This window comes from Aspergillus brunneoviolaceus (genome assembly GCF_003184695.1).
Source record: "Aspergillus brunneoviolaceus CBS 621.78 unplaced genomic scaffold BO95scaffold_40, whole genome shotgun sequence".
In the NCBI taxonomy this organism is placed as follows: domain Eukaryota; kingdom Fungi; phylum Ascomycota; class Eurotiomycetes; order Eurotiales; family Aspergillaceae; genus Aspergillus; species Aspergillus brunneoviolaceus.
The window spans coordinates 189,970-206,573 of NW_020290770.1; the positions used below are offsets into that span (position 1 = coordinate 189,970).

Genomic DNA, 16,604 nt, shown 5'->3' on the forward strand with positions numbered 1-16,604 from the left:
CCAGGGATCGATCGGGAGGATCTCTTGTTCATTGCCATTGATAACTGTGCTTTGTTGTTGCTGTTGTTGTTCGCTTTGTTTTCTGGAACAAACATATATATACTGCATACACACACACGCACACACGCACACATACTCTTTTCTCTTCTTTCGGACTGGTGATTGATTAAATGATTGAATGATTATTACTATCTTGTCAGTCCTCCCGCCGGACCCAGTGCAGCCCAGCCCGACCAACAAGAAATCCGTGACCACCACCTTTTGTTACTAAAACCACCACCCCCCCTCCAATGTCTTCTGTTTCCGTTTCCGCCTCCGCCTCTCCCTCCTCCAACCTCCTCCCCTCCTCTCCCTCTCCTCTTCCCTCCTCCGACTCTCGTTCACGTCCTCTCCGTCGCCTTAGTCAACTGCGTGCCTACACTCAACTTCATTTTTCTTCCCCTCCTCCTCAACAACCACAACAACAACAACAACAGCAACCCAGTGTCGCCTCCTCTTCCTCCTCGTCCACCAACAGCCAGCGGGTTTCGCGTCGTCATACTCTCGGTAGTCGAGTTTCTTGGTTTTCAGCCGCCTCCACCGGACCCGATTCTTTGACCTCGACAGTGGGGACAACCACCCGGGCCCCATGTCCCGAAAGTGAACATCAGTCCACGTTCGCCCGCTATAGCTCGGTTTTTTCCCCCAGCTACCGTGGCCTCGAACTTGACTTGCGCTCCCAGCCATCCCCGACAGAATCGTCCAACTCCCCTCTTCGCAACGAGACGGCCACTGCCACTGGGAACCAGACCCAGGAAATCATGGCGCGACCCCGAGGTTCATCACAGGCCGTCGAGGCGAGGCCTAACGGGGAGGTGTCGAGCGCAGGGAACATCCAGCCTGGCGCCCTTGAGAGTCCCGATCCAGTCGTGTCCGAAAGCCCGTGTACTTCGTCCCCGCGACCGAAACAAAAAGCCACCATCCGTTTCTTTCCCCACCAAGACTCGCACGCCAGCAGCCGCCCTTCATTGCCTTTCATCCCAATCTCTCGCACATTACCATCCGATAGTTGTGTTATTCGTGTTGGGCGATACTCGGAGCGGGATGGCACGCCCGTGGCCAACCCCACAGAGCCTTCCGATGCCCCTGTCGGGTTCAAGTCAAAGGTCGTGAGTCGCAAACACTGCGAATTCATGTATCTGAACGGACAGTGGCATGTCAAGGATGTCGGAAGTTCGTCAGGCACCTTTCTCAACCACATGCGACTGAGCCAGCCGAACATCGCCTCCCGACTTTATACCATCAAGGATGGGGATATTGTGCAGTTAGGGATTGACTTCCGCGGTGGCGAGGAAATGATCTTTCGCTGTGTCCGCATACGGATCGAATGCAATCGGTCTTGGCAGCAGCAGCCCAATGAATTCAAGTATGTGAAGATGCTTAGAGTGACCGATGTGATCTGAATGAAGCTGACGGAGAAATAGCAAAAACACCGAGAATCTTATCAAGAATCTTGGAAAGGGGGACACCGCGGATTACTCCGGATGTCGAGAATGCTCCATCTGCCTGGGATCTGTTCTAGTAGGTTATCAACGTCTTCATCTGGAATTGCCATCGCTAACAAGGTTTGAAGCGCCCTTACCAGTGCCTCTTCATGGCCGCGTGTGCCCACGTCTGGCACTACAAATGTGTCAGTCGCCTGATCCATACACCCGACTATCCCATGTTCCAATGCCCCAACTGCCGTGCCTACACCGATTTAAGTGCGGAGGTAGACGATACCAACGACTTTGAGGAGCAAGAAGAATCGAAATCCGCTTCTGCGGAAGATAAGCCCGAAGCCCTGGAACCCGCTCGGTCGGAGACACATACCCCTCAACAGGACCCCAACGCTATCACACAACCCTCGCGGACTTCTGGTGATGAGCGTCACCCCGAGACTCGACTCCCCGTCGAGGCAGGACTGGCCGCCAATATTGAGAATATGCGGCTTCAAGATTTAGATGCGTCGGATGATAATTCCTCCCAGCCGCCGGCGCCTACATCGAATCCTGATTCTGTCCCGTCCAATGCCAACAATGAAGTTCCCGGCTGGCAGTCGTTGACCCAGTCGCCCTCGTCCGCTCAAACTCGCCCGGCTCAATTGCGTGCTGAAACGCCCGTGCGCTCTGAGTCGTCGGACGAGAACCCTCTGACGCCGTTGAATGATTCGGGCCCGTTGGCCCTCGACGGCCGGGCTGCAATGCCCTAACCTAGGTTCCGCCACGCTGCATTTCGGGGGATTTGTTCTGCATTGAGCGAACCCTTTGCTCTAGCGAAATTTGCATTTGTTGTGATCACGGCCATTATCGCAACTGTCGCGCTCTTTCATTTTCCGTTTGCATTTCCGTTCAAGCCACTGTCATCCTCGTCGTTCTCATCATCATCGTCCATCATGTTTTTCTCTTCTTTTCAGCCTAAGCATCGAGCATTGCGGTCCACCCCGTTGATATGACTTATACCCATTCTGAAGCAACCCTTTCTTTTACTCTTCCAATCCGACCTTGAGAACGGTATCCTCTGGAACGGCCGATGATCGAGCCATCTTGCTTCGCTCCAAGTCTCGAAGACCACGTGCATTCAGAAGGATTACCCGGAGCCGGATCATTTGTTGTCCCTCTAATTCCTCTAATTTGTGTGGGTGTTTATGGTGAAAGTGTACATACATACTCGTCCGGTAGTTGAAACGCCTGCATATTGAATTCATCTTCCACTCATCGTTGAAATAAGGTGTGTTGGTAGGCCGCATAAAGTCTGCGTAACATGTCTCACTCACCCCAACAAAGAACCAGTTTCACCCGTTTGTCTGCAGAGGAGCGAGATAATCTCTCTGACGCGCATGATGCATCTACCCATGGCCCACCCAGTCCCGATCTAAAGATATATGCAAGCGAAGGGCGCCAGCCGCCTGATGGCCTAACCGAACCGCAGGTCTTACCCGCAAAATGCCACACCACCCACCGAGTCCTGAATCCTAGCCATCCACAGCACAGCACAGTACAGTACTTCATTCCCCAAGTTCCCGTGTAACTTGACATTCTGTCTTGGTTCGATCTTGGCGTCTATTCTATAGGACCTGCTTACGGAGGGAGACATTGAGTATTGATAAGTGTGTGTGACCTTTGGTCTGTGCATCCCCGCGCTCAGTTCCCCTCCACCCCACCCCCTCCACCCTTCACTATTAAAAAGGAAGCATCAGTCCAGACAACACGATCGGGATTACTGACCTCCACTCTGCTCGCGACAGGAGCAATGCCACGCAGCAAGGAATAATACGAGTAGGAGGGGGAAGGGAAGGTTAAGCATAAGCCGTAGCGTGAATCTTACACCCCACCTACCTGATTTCAACCTGTATTTCATGCCATATTGAATACGACTAGGGTTTGAGGGGGATGAAGTCATGCATACATACCACATCCAGTATCCTGGAATCTTGGAATTTGGGATGGGCGAGAAGACGGGGAGGGGGAAGCGGGCGTGGCGTCCGGTACCTACCTAGTAATGTCTACTCGTCGCTATCGTTAACCCACCCCTTATCAGGGGTTGGTCGCCTCCACCTCACGAATAATCCCACCTCAAGAATAACGAAAAACACATACTAATCCTACTTTTTCAATCACGTATAACTTTGTTAAGTTAAAGAATTAGGCTTTACTATTTTAGGAAGAGATAGAAGTAATAATATATAAGAGATTAATCTTAAAAATAACAGACACTTTCTAACTATATCTTCTATAATAATTAGAAAACTTAAAATGCCTGAGATTTCAGGCATCGTTTTGACTATTTCTCTTAATATACAATATTTTAAGAAAAAGAAAAGATAGATATATAATTCCAGAGATAAAAGATGTAATATTTCAATCTTAAAAGCCTAATTCTTTATATTAACAAAGCCATACGTGATTAAAAAAGTAGGATTAGTATGTGTTTTTCGTTATTCTTGAGGTGGGATTATTCGTTAGGTGAAGGCGAACCTCCACCTGCGGTGGAGGGGCGCCGCAGCGACGAGTACCTTATTTACCAAGGGTGTGGGTTCGGGCTTATTCGGAGATGATTCAGAGCCACTTGCTTTGAACTCCGTCGAAGAAACTACTACGAACGAAACAAAACCTTTATTTTTTTTAATCTTGGATATTTCATTCAGTTGATAGCATATCAATCTTGGTAAAGTACATGGTAAGGAAAGAGAAACAGGGGGGGCATCATTAAACTTGCTTGGTATCAAACAAGAGCGACAAGGGGTCACAAAAGCAAGCGCACGTAGGCAGGCATATCAACGGGTCATAACATCATCATTAGGTGAGAACACAAATGAAGGGATCGAGAGATAAAGCGATTTCTTCAACTTTTCCCCAACATCTCCTCTTCTTTATGTCTTTGCATCTCTCTAAGTGTCTCTCTTGCTGGATCAACTTAGAACCCACGCTGAGTACCAAGGGTGCCACGGTTGTCCAAGTCGGAGTCCACGCGGGGATCCATCTTGTTGGCCATGTCAGAGCGGTGGGGGCCGGCGGTGGCTCCAGTGTTGTAGCTGCTGCTGGCCATACCCTGGTGACGGGCGCGGTTGTCGAGGTCGGAGTCGATGCGAGGGTCGGCCTTGTTCATCATGTTGGAGCTGTGAGGGCCGGCGTTGGTGCTGCCGCCGCCGAAGCCGGTGGTGGTGGTGGAGGTGGTCGGGCCGGCACCGTAGCCTGCGGCACCGGTGGAAGACCCGTAGGCGCCGGGACCGGTGGGGGCTCCGCCGTAAGCAACGCCGGTCGAGGTGGTGGAGTAGTGGTGAGCAGCACGGTTGTCACGGTCCGAGTCGACGCGGGGGTCCATCTTGTTGGCCATGCTGGACGAGTGGGGGCCCTGGGCGCCGCCGAGGGCTTCGTGGCGAGCACGGTTGTCGCGGTCAGAATCAACGCGAGGGTCGGCCTTGTTCATCATGTTGGAGCTGTGGGGACCAGCGTTGGTGCTGCCGCCGTAGCCAGCGCCAGTAGAGGTGGTAGAGTGGTGAGTGGCACGGTTGTCACGGTCCGAGTCGACGCGAGGGTCCATCTTGTTGGCCATGCTGGACGAGTGAGGGCCCTGAGCGCCGCCGAGGGCTTCGTGGCGAGCACGGTTGTCGCGGTCAGAGTCAACACGGGGGTCGGCCTTGTTAGCCATGTTGGAGCTGTGAGGACCAGCGTTGGTGCTGCCGCTGTAGCCACCAGCAGTGGTGCTGCCACCGTAGCCGGCTCCGGTGGTAGTGGAAGTGGGGTGAGCGCGGTGGTCACGGTCAGAGTCGACGCGAGGGTCAGCCTTGTTGGCCATGTTGGACTCGTGAGGGCCCTGGGCACCGCCCATGGCCTCGTGGCGAGCACGGTTGTCTTGAGAATGGCACGTTAGCACGAACTCTTTCTCCGTAAGGCTTCGCTGTCTACTTACCAGCATCACTGTCGACGCGAGGGTCCAACTTGTTGGCCATCTTGGAGTTGTGAGGACCGTGGTTGTCGGAGGAAGTGTTCTCGGTCTTATTCTCGTGGTGGTGACCGGTGACCACGTCCTTGACCTTGTGGATGATGTTCGACATGATGGATGATTTCAGTTGATAGATGTAGAGAAGTGATGTAGAGGAATGTGGTTGGTGTTTGTTGGATGTTGCTTTGGTTGTAGTGTTTGTTGTGATAGTTGGATAGTTGGAGATGTCCTGGAGATGGATTGAAGCTGAATTTGGGAGGCTTATATACCTTGTTGCCTGGGGGGAGAAACGAGGTGGACAGGACATATGACGTAAGGCTACGTAGTTAGTTACTAAGGCTGGTGAATACCACGCACCACCTTTACGAATTGAGCCTTGGTACAACTGTTTGTTTGACTTGTGAATTCACCAGAGGCCGGCGAGGACATGACGTCGTAATGTGCTAATCGATGGTCAGCCCTAGATCGGCAGTTTCTGGTCGACGCCAGGCAGTTTTGCATGTCTATCATCCCGTCCGAAATTCAACACTTCAGGCAAGCCTCGACCCGCCGCGGGAAAGGGGGGAGGGGGTATCCGTCTGTCCAGTCAAGATGGAGTATCTGGTCTGGGCACCATACGTCTGGGAATCTGGAGCAATTGCGTGTGGGGCAGGAACAGCTTAAACTATGAGTAGGTAGGGTGCGTAGGAGACAGCACCTGGCAGCTTCAGCATAGTAAGGGACCAAAAGGTCAATTCTCACTACGTAGTATGAGTATAATTAGTACTAGTACTAGTAGTAAGGCTGGGCTGGCCATCAAAAAGCCGGTTGCGCATTGCCGATCATGACTTCAGCCCAGCCGGCCCTTGATGTCGGCGGCGTATTGAGTGAGTCTGGTGATTGGTGTGAGAGGTCTGGCATTTGCGGGGGGCACACACTGATTGGCTGGTGCTGCGGGAAGCCGCTCCATTGCCCCTTCCCCGATCCGTACAAGCTTCATCTGGAAATCTAAATCAGGCAAGGCGTCTCTGGCTCAGCTCCATCCAGCCTAGAGGAAGGCTTAGTCATTCCCAGTCCGTCCGACCCTCCCTCAACGGCCACTCTCCGAGCCCTCACCACGGAACCATAGGTCATCCTGAAGATCTTCATCAAACCACAAGCAATTCTAATTATAAGTTATCCCTTGACTACATAACGAGTATGTACAATACACTTGTCGATCATGAATTCATGTCCTGCAGGCATCCATAGTCATCACCTTGCCTGCCTACATCACTGATTGCCCTGACCCAACGACAGCCAGTTTCCCTCGTTGGCAGCATGATGCAAGATCATCAAACCACTCAGGAAAGTGACGAGATCTCATCATGGTGGTCCAAAGACGGACTGGACGGCAATTGATCGAACCATGTGTTACTTCTCACTTTGACCGATCACCTCAACTGGGACTTCTGGCAGGAAGCCCAATCAGAAGCTTCATTGTCCTGGTTGAGAAGACACTATTCATTCGTGTCTCGGTAAATTTCAAGATCTTCTGAGCTGGAGAGGCCACGAGGGCGGAAAAGAGCTGAAGGCGAAATTGGACATGCATTGAGGAGGTTGGAGCGTCCGTCATAATAGCCGTTACTTGGGAAATCGTCGCCCCCTTGCTTCTTTGAACATATTTGATCTGTCCTTTATCAGTAGCTCGAGGTTGACTGAACCCCGGAAATGGTGGCTAATGAGAAGGGGGTGGGGGTGGGGTGAGGATACTTCAAGGATCGGGGGATTGTCAGTTCGGAGCCTATCTCAGCGAAGTGGGAGTTGTGTCTTAATTCAAGTTCTACTATTATCTGTGATGATTTCGGCTTGTCATTTCCATCCATTCATCATGCACGATGTTGATTGAGTAATCCAGGTTCCGACTGACCGTTTAGATGAAAGCGCAAAAATGAAAAACCAAGAAAGCAAAGAAAAACTGTTATCACTTAGTACAAATGTTATTGATTTCAGATCACGAGTTATACGTTAAGAAAAGTGGAACACTGCCCACGAACAATGAACAACGGTAGACCGGGGGACTGTTTACCGAAATTCGTCCCGCAAAGTCCAGGTGGTTGGCACATCAGGTTCGAGGCGCTTGATCTTGGGATTGAATGCATCGAAAGGGCTCTCGGGCAAGAGCCACGCCTCTGCCAGACGCCGAGCGAAATCGTCCATGACCTTGCCGTCGCGAGATTCCAGTACATCAGGCCCCACCATGACCCTGCCAGTCCTCAGGCACCGGATCTGATAGGCGCTGTCCTCTGCTTCGGAAGCCCTCTCTCCTGCTTCTTCCCAATCTACATCGGGCATTTTGTCACATGCCTCGTATGCCTCGTCAACGGCGGGCTGATCCTACTGAATCCGCTTCTCCCATTCTGCGAGTTCCTCTTCGTTCTCGATCAATTTGTCCCATTCTGCAAATTCCTTTCTTTGTTCTTCTTCGCTCAGTGTATTTTCAGGTGACGGCGTGCGTAGGTAGGATTCGCGGGGTAGGTGCACGGTCTCGAACAGATCTTCGAAGTATTTCTGAAACAGTGGCTGAAAGGCTGCCAGTCGGAGCCATCTCGGATCCAAACCCGTCACCTTGCTTCGCATGCGGAGGCGCTGGCCGTCCAAGGAAAACTGCCACCCATGGGGATCGGCTTTGGTGAACTGGCTGTAACCATCGAAGGTAGGGTCGTCCTCGGGCCATTCCCATCCGCTGACCATCTTGAAGATCACGAAAAGGTCGTCGTGCCAGTCGCTGAACGTTATCTGCGACGGTACATGTATATCTCGGTAGGCGAGGAGGATCAGAGCCTCAACTAGGCACGCAGGTAAAATCATCTTGACCGCATGGCGACCGGGCCCAAAGCAGACCGGTTCTGGAAGACGGCGGTCCTTGGACAGAACGTAGGAGCTTTGGGCATCCTCATCGGGAGCCAGTGTAGGAGCCGGTAGGTCCCAGAAGTAGTGCGAGTGTGTGAAGAGGCTGAGATCAACGTGACCTAGCTTGCCCGGCGTTTGATTGAGATGGAACACATGCGTAGGCAGCCACCAAGCTCCAAAGCTTCGGTGGTACTCGTGGTCATCAAGATATCGGCACCCCCAGGCCAGGAAAGGCTGCTGGTCCTGGCGAGTCTGGAACTCCTGGACACACTGGGCTTCCTCGACTTCGAAGGGCTCGACGGGACCGTCGTAAAAGCCTGCCTGGCGCAAGACTCGGGCCGCCTCGTCCATGAGCTCATCTGGAATCGAGAGATTGATGCTGAGCACGTCAGTCTCACATCCAAAGAAACGGAACATCATGTCACCAAAGAGAAAGTTGGGGATTCCATTGCCCACCAGAAGCTGCGTCACCTTCCCAACGAACGCTTTGTTTACCGTCTGCCCGGTGTACCTGAATGCGCAGGCTTCTTCGTTTGAGGTAGATGTCTCCGTCTCGTCCATCTGCTGCTCGATCTTTTTGTGCTCCAGTGACTCGTCCGATTCGAATCCTGGGAGATACCATCCTTTGTAAGTGCCGTAGATGGAGGACATCTTGAACGTTGAGGTTTCAACACGATAGAGAGATAGTAGTAGTAGTACAATCGGTCAGTCCGATCTTGCCATGTAGAGGCCATAGATTGAGATAAATTCCGAGATCCACATTGCTACTAAGTTTCTGGGATAAAGAAGCGTTGCACGCTTTGATGCCTTTATTCTGTCCCTACTTTGGCGGAGGTTGACTGATAGTGAAGAAAGACTGTGGAGTTGATGTGCGGTGGGTTGTTGTTTTGTTATCTGATAAGATCCAGATCAGCCTAAACAACTCCCTGGTTGCAGACCGCTCTTTGTTCATCCTCTTCTTCCCCTCCTTGACATCAGAAAACAAGAAAACAAAGCCACAACCATAAGCAGCTTCCGGTAAATCACCGTGCATTCGTATATTGCAGGGGCAATATGCGGTTGAGTCTCAGTAATCCGTCCACACCGGCCTTGAGCCGTCGGAATACCATGTTTCTCAACAATGCTCATCATTATCGCCATGGAACCCATCCCCACCTTTTGTCCACCAGGCACAAACCAAGAAGGCCCGTATTCGATCTTCTTCTTCTTCTCCTTCTTCTTCTTTTTCTTCCTCCTTTGCTCATATTGACCGTGATTCCAGATGGCCTCTCGTGTTCCGGTTCATCAAAGGCGCTATCCATGCAGCCATTCTAGTGCCAGTTTTCCTGCACGCTTTGTTTACAGCTTTCGTGGTATGGTTAGACAAGGATGTCTTTGACACCGTCGGCCTTCCGAGTAGCATCGTGAGTCATCCTTCTCTTTCATTGTTCGTGTCCTGCAATCAAAGCGGGCCGCAGATCATCGCTACGATACCAACGAAAACCAACGACAGATCCCATCTCTGTCCATTGTCGTCGGCCTCATGTTAGTCTTCCGCAACCAGACATCCTACAACCGATTCTGGGATGGGCGCAATGGCATGAATACCATCAACACCTGTGTCCGGAACCTGGTGCGGACCATCATTACGAATGGGTACAGCCCCCGGGGCGCCCCAACGACGGCAGAGAAGCAGGACATCGAGCGGACGGTCCGCATCCTGATGGCCATCCCGTTTGCCGTCAAGAACCATCTCCGCGCCGAGTGGGGCGCCGCCTGGGCTTTGGGCAATGACGTCGCGGAGAATGGGGTCACGGATTTCAATCCGGACTATGCCAGCCTCCTGCCCGCGGGACTGGAGGGCCATGAGGACGGAGGGCTGGGGCTCCCCTATCAGCTGACTTTCTTCGTGGATCAGTTCATCAAGCGCGGGGTCGAGCGCGGCTGGTTCCATGCCCCCGGGGCAAGTCAGATGCAGGCGCAGCTGAACACACTGACCGACGCCTATGGCCGGATGGAGACGATCAAGCTCACGCCTATCCCCGTTGCACACCTGTGAGTTCTACCTTAAAACTCTCTTCCGGATGGTACTTCCATGCCGCCTGTCTCCAATCAAGAACACCTCTTGTTTTCACTCCCTCTACTGATTCATGGTCTTCTTGCACATCCAGAATCCATCAGAAACAGGTCCTCGCCCTGTTCGGCTGCGTTCTCCCCTTCGGCATGGTCGACGACATGGGCTGGTGGACCATCCCGATGGTCAGCCTGGTGATCTTCACGCTGTACGGCATCGAAGGCATCGGCTCGCAGCTCGAGGACCCGTTCGGGTATGATCGCAACGACATCAAGATGGACGCCATCGTTGGAGACGCCAAGACCGAGGTCGACGTCGTTTTGGACGAGTGGCGCAAGACCATGGCTTTTCTTGACGTCGAAAGATCGAACGATGTCGTCGGAACTGACCCCCGGGCTGGCAGCGATGCTGGGATCACCGGGTTTGTCCTGCCTGAAATGTTCTTAAGGAGAGATGCGGTCATGAGTGCCGCAGGATAGAGTACTCCGGACTTATAATGTGCTTGAGGGTTGAGTTTGGGTGGGTGTATCGCGAGGAGGAGGGCAAAAGGATAGGATCGAGCGGGGGCTTGCTGGCAGAAACTTCTCTCTCGTTGGGAGTTGTGGGTAGCACAAGGTTTCTTTTTTTGTGATCTGTTAGGTTCTGGCGACGAGTGACGCACATATGTCATTTGAAGCCACGTACAGTACATAAAACATGTGTACATCTATGAATATATGTTATATGATATTGAATATGAAATTCAGAAGCGGAGACAAAGTCAACGCCCAGCCTAGTATGAAGAACAAGGAATCAGCGACAACCATAGAGATTACATCGACCAGAAGACCATTCATTCTACATTTTAGTGACATTCATGACTCTTATCGAACACCCAGGGAGAGGACACCGCTCAGGAGAATCACAATGGCGCCTCTAACGTAAGTACACCTTCCAAAATCGTATCAGGGTTGGCATACTCCAGCACATTGGCCACGGCCCCCAGGTCACTCCCATACTGCAAGCTTCGGTCGTCCGCGGGCTTGGCCATAACGATACGATGACGGAAGACCTTTTTCGCCGCTAACGCTACAAGCGAGGGGGTGACGAAGTCCAGGCCATGCAAGACGGCAAGTAACCTGCCGAGATGACAGTCAGACCGGGATATCCTTCCTCGTGCTATTGTGACAGGCAACGGGGAGAAGCACTAACCTGGAGAACGCCTTGAAATGCAGGTTCGAACGCGTGGAGATGCCACCGGCCACTGCGCGACTGAGCCGCAGAAAGACAACAATGTCTTGCTGGTAGCGGGTGATGTCTGCCCCTACGGTGACAGCTTCGCTGGATCGCTGGAGTTTGTCCAATAGCTGCGAGTTTCCGCATCAACTTGAAATTCCTGGTGGGGTGGGGGCGGGAATGAGCATACCTCACGATCTATGTGTGGATGACCTTTTTCCGGTTGGGCTTCGGACTTGCGGATCACCGAGGATGCAGATACTTGTCCCTCCGAGAGCCAGTCGGTGTCTTCCTCGAGATAGACGTAGCCGTCCTCGGGGTCCTGGTAGTGGGAGATGAAGAGGTGGTCATTCTGGGTACGTATTAGCTAGCAGTGAAGAGAGACAGGTACGGGATGGTAGGGATGCCAAACCAAATGAGAATTCAATGAGGGTTGGTCTCGTTCCCCCGTGCGCGCTATCAACGGCACAAAGAGGAAGTCTGTTGGTGCTTCCCAGATTCCTGTCTGCAGGGACAGTCGCTTCGAGCGCATCAGCTAATGGAATTAAACGTTAGATAGAGAACTAGTTGTAGTAAGTAGCAATTGGTCCTGGCTGACCTCGAGCACTGAGCGCTGGATCTCATCTCCGACGTGGTTGAAGTTCTTCGCTATGATGACATTGGGGATCTGGAACGTTTGTCCAGGAGACCTTGACGGTTTTGTCCGACCATTCCCGCTCTGCGGTGTAGATAATTCTGAGAGGAATGTGTCAAACGTGGTCGCGTAGGAACAGTCGACGATAACCTGAGTCAGTCCAAAGGTGTTGGGGCAGATCTGGTGCCTTGCACATTAGTCAAAGGGCCTGAGAATGGAGAGCAGTTTGGCATTCACCAGGGCGAGCTCTTTAGCAACGTCATGGACATTGGTGTCGGCCGTCTCGACTCGACAATGCTCATGGACTGCAAGACATAGAAACAGAGCGACCTCCAGGTCGGATAACTCCAATGCTAGATTGCGGATCTCCACTTTATGATCCATCGCACTTCGCATGCGCAGGCATCATGGCTGCAGCATCTTAATGATTTAGGGGAGGGAGAAGTAAGTGTATTCAAAGCCTGAGGCAGCCTGGGATGCGTCGATGGAGCCAGCTTGACCAGTTGTCGGTTACTTAGTTGCATAACCCAATCGGGTTAGCAGCTTTGCCCGCCCGACTGCGGCTGCTTTCCCGGAAGGACCCCCACGTTGATCATTCATTGCATTGTTCATTGTTGTCACTCTCTCGGGCTGTCCTCAGTCTCTTGACCACGCTGTCAATGGCACCATCTAATCCTTTGGCCAATTGGGAGAGACTGGGTGATAGTTTCTATCGCAAGGTTCCCATCTATGATGCCATCTTCGATGAAGACATCGAATTGGAGAACTACATCATCGCTGGCGCCCCATATGGAGGAGCTATCGGTAAGGACATGTCTTGCTGCCGTGAACCACGACTTCATAATCATCATACATTTATTGACCCTCAACAGCACTGCACCGCGATGAAAGCAAGCCGTATCGGTTCCGTGATGCTCAAACCACCAAGTCGAGTATTGACATCTATTCGTGCTCCGGAAAGCTAATCAACCGTCTGAATGTAAGCATCCCTCCCTTCTCTGGACCAGGGGCTGGACTTCCCTAATTCTTCCCACAGTGGGAATTTGGCACGATCCGGGGTCTTGGATGGTCTGATAGAGAGGAGCTCTTGGTCATTACTGAAGATGGTACTGTCCGACGTTACTTTGGGCTCCATGGCGATTTTACTTCCTTTTCTCTCGGCAATGTGAGTCTCCCCAGCGTCGATGGTCTGAGCTGTGTTCAACCCTGACTTCGGTCCAGGGGGCTGAGGAATACGGTGTAAGGGGTTGCCGTTTCTGGACTTCCGGATTTGTGGCTTTGCTTTCGAACAATCAGCTCGTGGCCGTGTCAAATTACGACGAGCCTCGTCCCCGGCTCTTGGCCCCTTGTCCAGAAGGAGAGGTATCATCCTGGTCCTTGATACCCCCGGCGTACACGCTCTCCCGCTCAGTCGAAGTTCTGTTGGCTGTTGACAAGACCGTCTACTTGGTCGACCCCACAGAGGCGGAAGACAAAGTCCTCCAGAACGGACCGTTCAAGCATGCGAGCGTCTCACCAACGGGGCGATTTGTCGCACTTATCACAGCGGAAGGTAAAGTCTGGGTGGTGAGTAGCGACTTCCAAAGCAAGTACAGTGAATATGACCCGGAGTCTCGAGTGACACCCAGAACTGTTGATTGGTGTGGAGACGACGCTGTTGTTATCGCGTGGGAGGACGAGGTGCACCTCATCGGACCGAATGGAGTTGCTGCTAGGTACGTCATAAGTCAACCTTTTCTGTATTTCCTCCGGCGATGCCAATCAGTACAGGTATTATTATGATGGGACAGTTCATGTTATACCGGAATTTGATGGTGTACGACTCATCACCAACGATACCTGCGAATTCTTGCATAAAGTTACTGGTATGTATTTCCATACCCTTAGGGTGATAGCCACTGAGACCCTGGGTCAGATGTGACAGAAGCCATCTTCCGGCTTGGTTCTACTTCCCCGGCATCAGTGCTCTTGGATTCTGTAGACTTGCTAGAGAAAAAGTCTCCGAAAGCCGATGAAAACATCCAACGCATTCGCCCGAGTCTGCCCGAGGCAGTTGACACCTGCGTCAAAGCGGCGGGCCAGGAATTCGATACACACTGGCAAAAGCGTCTATTGAAGGCAGCCTCTTTCGGAAAGTCGGTGCTTGACTTATACAACAGCGACGAATTCGTGGAAATGACGGAGAAACTGCGAGTGTTGAAAGCAGTGAGAGACTATCAGATCGGATTGCCTATCTCTTACGAGCAGTACATGCGCCTCACGCCTGAGCGACTCATTGAACGTTTAGTGAACAGACATGAGTATCTTCTGGCGATCCGAATTTCCGAATACCTCGAACTTGCCGCGGACAAGATTTACGTTCATTGGGCAAGCCAGAAAGTCAAGGTCGCCACGGGAGATGACGAAGCCGTATGTAAACTCATTGTCCAGAGGTTAGATAATAAGCCAGGCATATCGTTTGAGTTGATTGCTCAGACGGCTTACGACGAAGGGCGCGTGCAGCTCGCAACACAATTACTGAACCACGAACCGCGGGCCGGTAAGCAGGTCCCGCTACTGTTGAATATGGAGGAGGATGAGATTGCCCTGGACAAGGCAATCGAGAGTGGAGACGTCGATCTAGTGAACTATGTCCTTCTACATCTCAAGACAAAACTTCCCCTGGCGAGCTTTTTTCGAACAATCAACACCCGTCCTATGGCGTCTGCTCTAGTGGAAACAAATGCCCGCTCACAGGACACAGAGTTGCTCAAAGACCTGTTCTACCAAGATGACCGCCCGATTGATGGCTCGAACGTACTTCTTTCGGAGGCTTTGAAAGAGACGGACTTGCCGCGGAAGTCGGAAAGGCTTCACCTGGCAACCCGTCTGTTGTCAGACTCGAAAGATCCTTCGGTGGTCCTGCAGCAGAAACTACTCTCCGAAGCCTCACAGCTTCTAAAAGTGCAGGAAGCGCTGGACAAGGATCTTGCTGACAGGACCGAGTTTCTAGGCTTAAGCTTGAACGAAACGATATTTAGGTTGATCCGATCAGGTTACGGCAAAAGAGCACAGAAGCTTCAGAGTGAATTTAAGATGCCAGAGAAAACATTCTGGTGGTTGAGATTGAGAGCTCTAGTCGCTAAGCGAGACTGGGGCGAACTGGAAGATATCGGTAAAATCAAGAAATCCCCCATAGGGTGGGAGGTAAGACGAATCCACGACCCTGCGCCCTTGAAGCATGCATATACTCACAATACTCACAACAGCCTTTTTACAATGAAATCCTGGGAGCAGGGAACACGAAGCTCGCCTCAGTATTTGTCCCCAAATGCACCAACCTGCCCGCAGACGAAAAAATGGAAATGTGGGTGAAGTGTGGGATGATTGCCAAAGCAGGCGAGGAAGCCTTCCGGGCAAAGAATCTGAATGCCCTCGAGCTCCTGCAGACCCGGGCGTCGGGACCAGCCGCCGCCGAGATCGACCGGATGATCAACCAGCTGAGGCCCAGGAAATAAAGATTTGGTGCAGCCCCAAAACTTTCTCCTGCGAAACTGGTTCAAGTGATCTCCTCATCCTCATCGTTGTCGGCATGTTGATCGGCGACCGGGTTCTGAACGGCAAAGCTCGCTTGCTTTGCAGGCTTGCTTTTCTTAGCAGGGGCCGAGTCATCCATCATGGCGTCGTCGAGGTCATCGGCCTCATCGGCAAGGGTCTGGAACATGGTCTTCGACGCCTTGCGGTTCAGATCCTCCCATTCGCCCTAGATTTATTACATGTCAGAGATCATGCGCAAGGAGCCATGAACAATATGTTGAGCACATACCCTACGAGCTTTGACAACTTTAGCGCGGTTGACACTTCGGTTGACTTTGCTCTCGAGCTGATCCATGACCGCTTCTGCTCTCTCCATTCCTTTCTGCTGCCTCGCGCGCTGCGCTTTAGTCAAAGGCTTCGACTTGGACTTCTTCTTCGAGACGCCAGCATTTGCTCGATCGGCCAGAATGGATTCACGTTGCACTGTGGTTTCTTCCGCCCGAGGGAGGGTGGTCAACGATTTATCGAGATCGAGACTGGGAGAAGCTGCCCGGCGGGCAGCACGGGAATGTTTGGACTGGGCTGTAGTAATGCGATCACGTTAGAAATGAACCGTAGCTTTTCCAAAGCCCTTAAAGCGCAACAAGTAATATACTTACGTCTCGACTTTGCCATGGTGCACACACAGCAGAGAATACCGAGTGAGCCCGAGCGATGGGGATTAAATTGTTGTGGTGACGGACGGAGACTTTCTTTTCCTTTCTTGCCTATCGATAAAACCTTTTCCGGGTGGCGGTAGTGACCCAACGCGCATTCGGCCTTGCGGCGCGGCTTGTTCGGCCGCCATCCATT

The 16,604-nt window shown here is 52.1% G+C and overlaps 7 protein-coding genes across 7 annotated transcripts; 3 read left to right on the top strand and 4 right to left on the bottom strand.

Moving 5' to 3' along the window:
• Positions 1-290: 290 nt before the first annotated feature.
• Positions 291-2,989, top strand: BO95DRAFT_464489 (FHA domain protein; the record flags this gene model as incomplete). Its single annotated transcript, XM_025589064.1, has 4 exons — positions 291-1,405; positions 1,464-1,560; positions 1,613-2,196; positions 2,950-2,989. The coding sequence occupies 4 exons, from the start codon at positions 291-293 to the stop codon at positions 2,987-2,989; spliced, it is 1,836 nt and encodes a 611-aa protein (XP_025441459.1).
• A 1,155-nt stretch (positions 2,990-4,144) lies between these two features.
• dprB lies at positions 4,145-5,575 on the bottom strand (the record flags this gene model as incomplete). Its single annotated transcript, XM_025584349.1, has 2 exons — positions 4,145-5,372; positions 5,431-5,575. 2 exons carry the CDS (start codon positions 5,573-5,575, stop codon positions 4,435-4,437), a joined length of 1,083 nt encoding a protein of 360 aa, XP_025441460.1. The 3' UTR covers positions 4,145-4,434.
• A 2,243-nt stretch (positions 5,576-7,818) lies between these two features.
• Positions 7,819-9,204, bottom strand: BO95DRAFT_498546 (uncharacterized protein; the record flags this gene model as incomplete). Its single annotated transcript, XM_025590926.1, has 1 exon — positions 7,819-9,204. Exon 1 carries the CDS (start codon positions 8,983-8,985, stop codon positions 7,819-7,821), a length of 1,167 nt encoding a protein of 388 aa, XP_025441461.1. The 5' UTR covers positions 8,986-9,204.
• Positions 9,205-9,287: 83 nt separating this feature from the next.
• On the top strand, positions 9,288-11,088 carry BO95DRAFT_443658 (bestrophin family protein). Its single transcript, XM_025586704.1, has 4 exons — positions 9,288-9,518; positions 9,596-9,737; positions 9,827-10,368; positions 10,485-11,088. Exons 1-4 carry the CDS (start codon positions 9,442-9,444, stop codon positions 10,864-10,866), a joined length of 1,143 nt encoding a protein of 380 aa, XP_025441462.1. The 5' UTR covers positions 9,288-9,441; the 3' UTR covers positions 10,867-11,088.
• Positions 11,089-11,159: 71 nt separating this feature from the next.
• On the bottom strand, positions 11,160-12,686 carry BO95DRAFT_443659 (uncharacterized protein). The gene is made up of 6 exons (XM_025586705.1): positions 12,474-12,686; positions 12,201-12,416; positions 12,015-12,137; positions 11,793-11,954; positions 11,579-11,733; positions 11,160-11,505 (listed from the first exon to the last, which is right to left on the bottom strand). The coding sequence occupies exons 1-6, from the start codon at positions 12,618-12,620 to the stop codon at positions 11,289-11,291; spliced, it is 1,020 nt and encodes a 339-aa protein (XP_025441463.1). The 5' UTR covers positions 12,621-12,686; the 3' UTR covers positions 11,160-11,288.
• A 168-nt stretch (positions 12,687-12,854) lies between these two features.
• Positions 12,855-15,978, top strand: vp16 (tethering complex subunit VPS16). Its single transcript, XM_025591727.1, has 7 exons — positions 12,855-13,040; positions 13,109-13,215; positions 13,273-13,401; positions 13,458-13,951; positions 14,007-14,101; positions 14,152-15,422; positions 15,485-15,978. Exons 1-7 carry the CDS (start codon positions 12,896-12,898, stop codon positions 15,731-15,733), a joined length of 2,490 nt encoding a protein of 829 aa, XP_025441464.1. The 5' UTR covers positions 12,855-12,895; the 3' UTR covers positions 15,734-15,978.
• Positions 15,775-16,427, bottom strand: BO95DRAFT_432626 (Alb1 domain-containing protein; the record flags this gene model as incomplete). The annotated part of the gene is made up of 3 exons (XM_025585065.1): positions 15,775-15,978; positions 16,042-16,334; positions 16,412-16,427. 3 exons carry the CDS (start codon positions 16,425-16,427, stop codon positions 15,775-15,777), a joined length of 513 nt encoding a protein of 170 aa, XP_025441465.1.
• Between the last annotated feature and the right edge of the window lie 177 nt (positions 16,428-16,604).

What these genes read in the sequence shown, in the direction of transcription:
- BO95DRAFT_443658 (XM_025586704.1), top strand. Translation starts at nt 9,442, where the DNA reads ATGTTTCTCAACAATGCTCATCATTATCGCCATGGAACCCATCCCCAC. An exon ending in ACCAGGCACAAACCAAGAAG is followed by an intron (nt 9,519 to 9,595) that starts GCCCGTATTCGA and finishes CCGTGATTCCAG; the next exon opens with ATGGCCTCTCGTGTTCCGGT. An exon ending in CCTATCCCCGTTGCACACCT is followed by an intron (nt 10,369 to 10,484) that starts GTGAGTTCTACC and finishes TTGCACATCCAG; the next exon opens with AATCCATCAGAAACAGGTCC.
- BO95DRAFT_443659 (XM_025586705.1), bottom strand. Translation starts at nt 12,620, where the DNA reads ATGGATCATAAAGTGGAGATCCGCAATCTAGCATTGGAGTTATCCGAC. An exon ending in TTGCTAAAGAGCTCGCCCTG is followed by an intron (nt 12,417 to 12,473) that starts GTGAATGCCAAA and finishes GCAAGGCACCAG; the next exon opens with ATCTGCCCCAACACCTTTGG. An exon ending in CATTTCAAGGCGTTCTCCAG is followed by an intron (nt 11,506 to 11,578) that starts GTTAGTGCTTCT and finishes TCATCTCGGCAG; the next exon opens with GTTACTTGCCGTCTTGCATG.
- vp16 (XM_025591727.1), top strand. Translation starts at nt 12,896, where the DNA reads ATGGCACCATCTAATCCTTTGGCCAATTGGGAGAGACTGGGTGATAGT. An exon ending in CTTCCTTTTCTCTCGGCAAT is followed by an intron (nt 13,402 to 13,457) that starts GTGAGTCTCCCC and finishes ACTTCGGTCCAG; the next exon opens with GGGGCTGAGGAATACGGTGT. An exon ending in CCGAATGGAGTTGCTGCTAG is followed by an intron (nt 13,952 to 14,006) that starts GTACGTCATAAG and finishes CAATCAGTACAG; the next exon opens with GTATTATTATGATGGGACAG.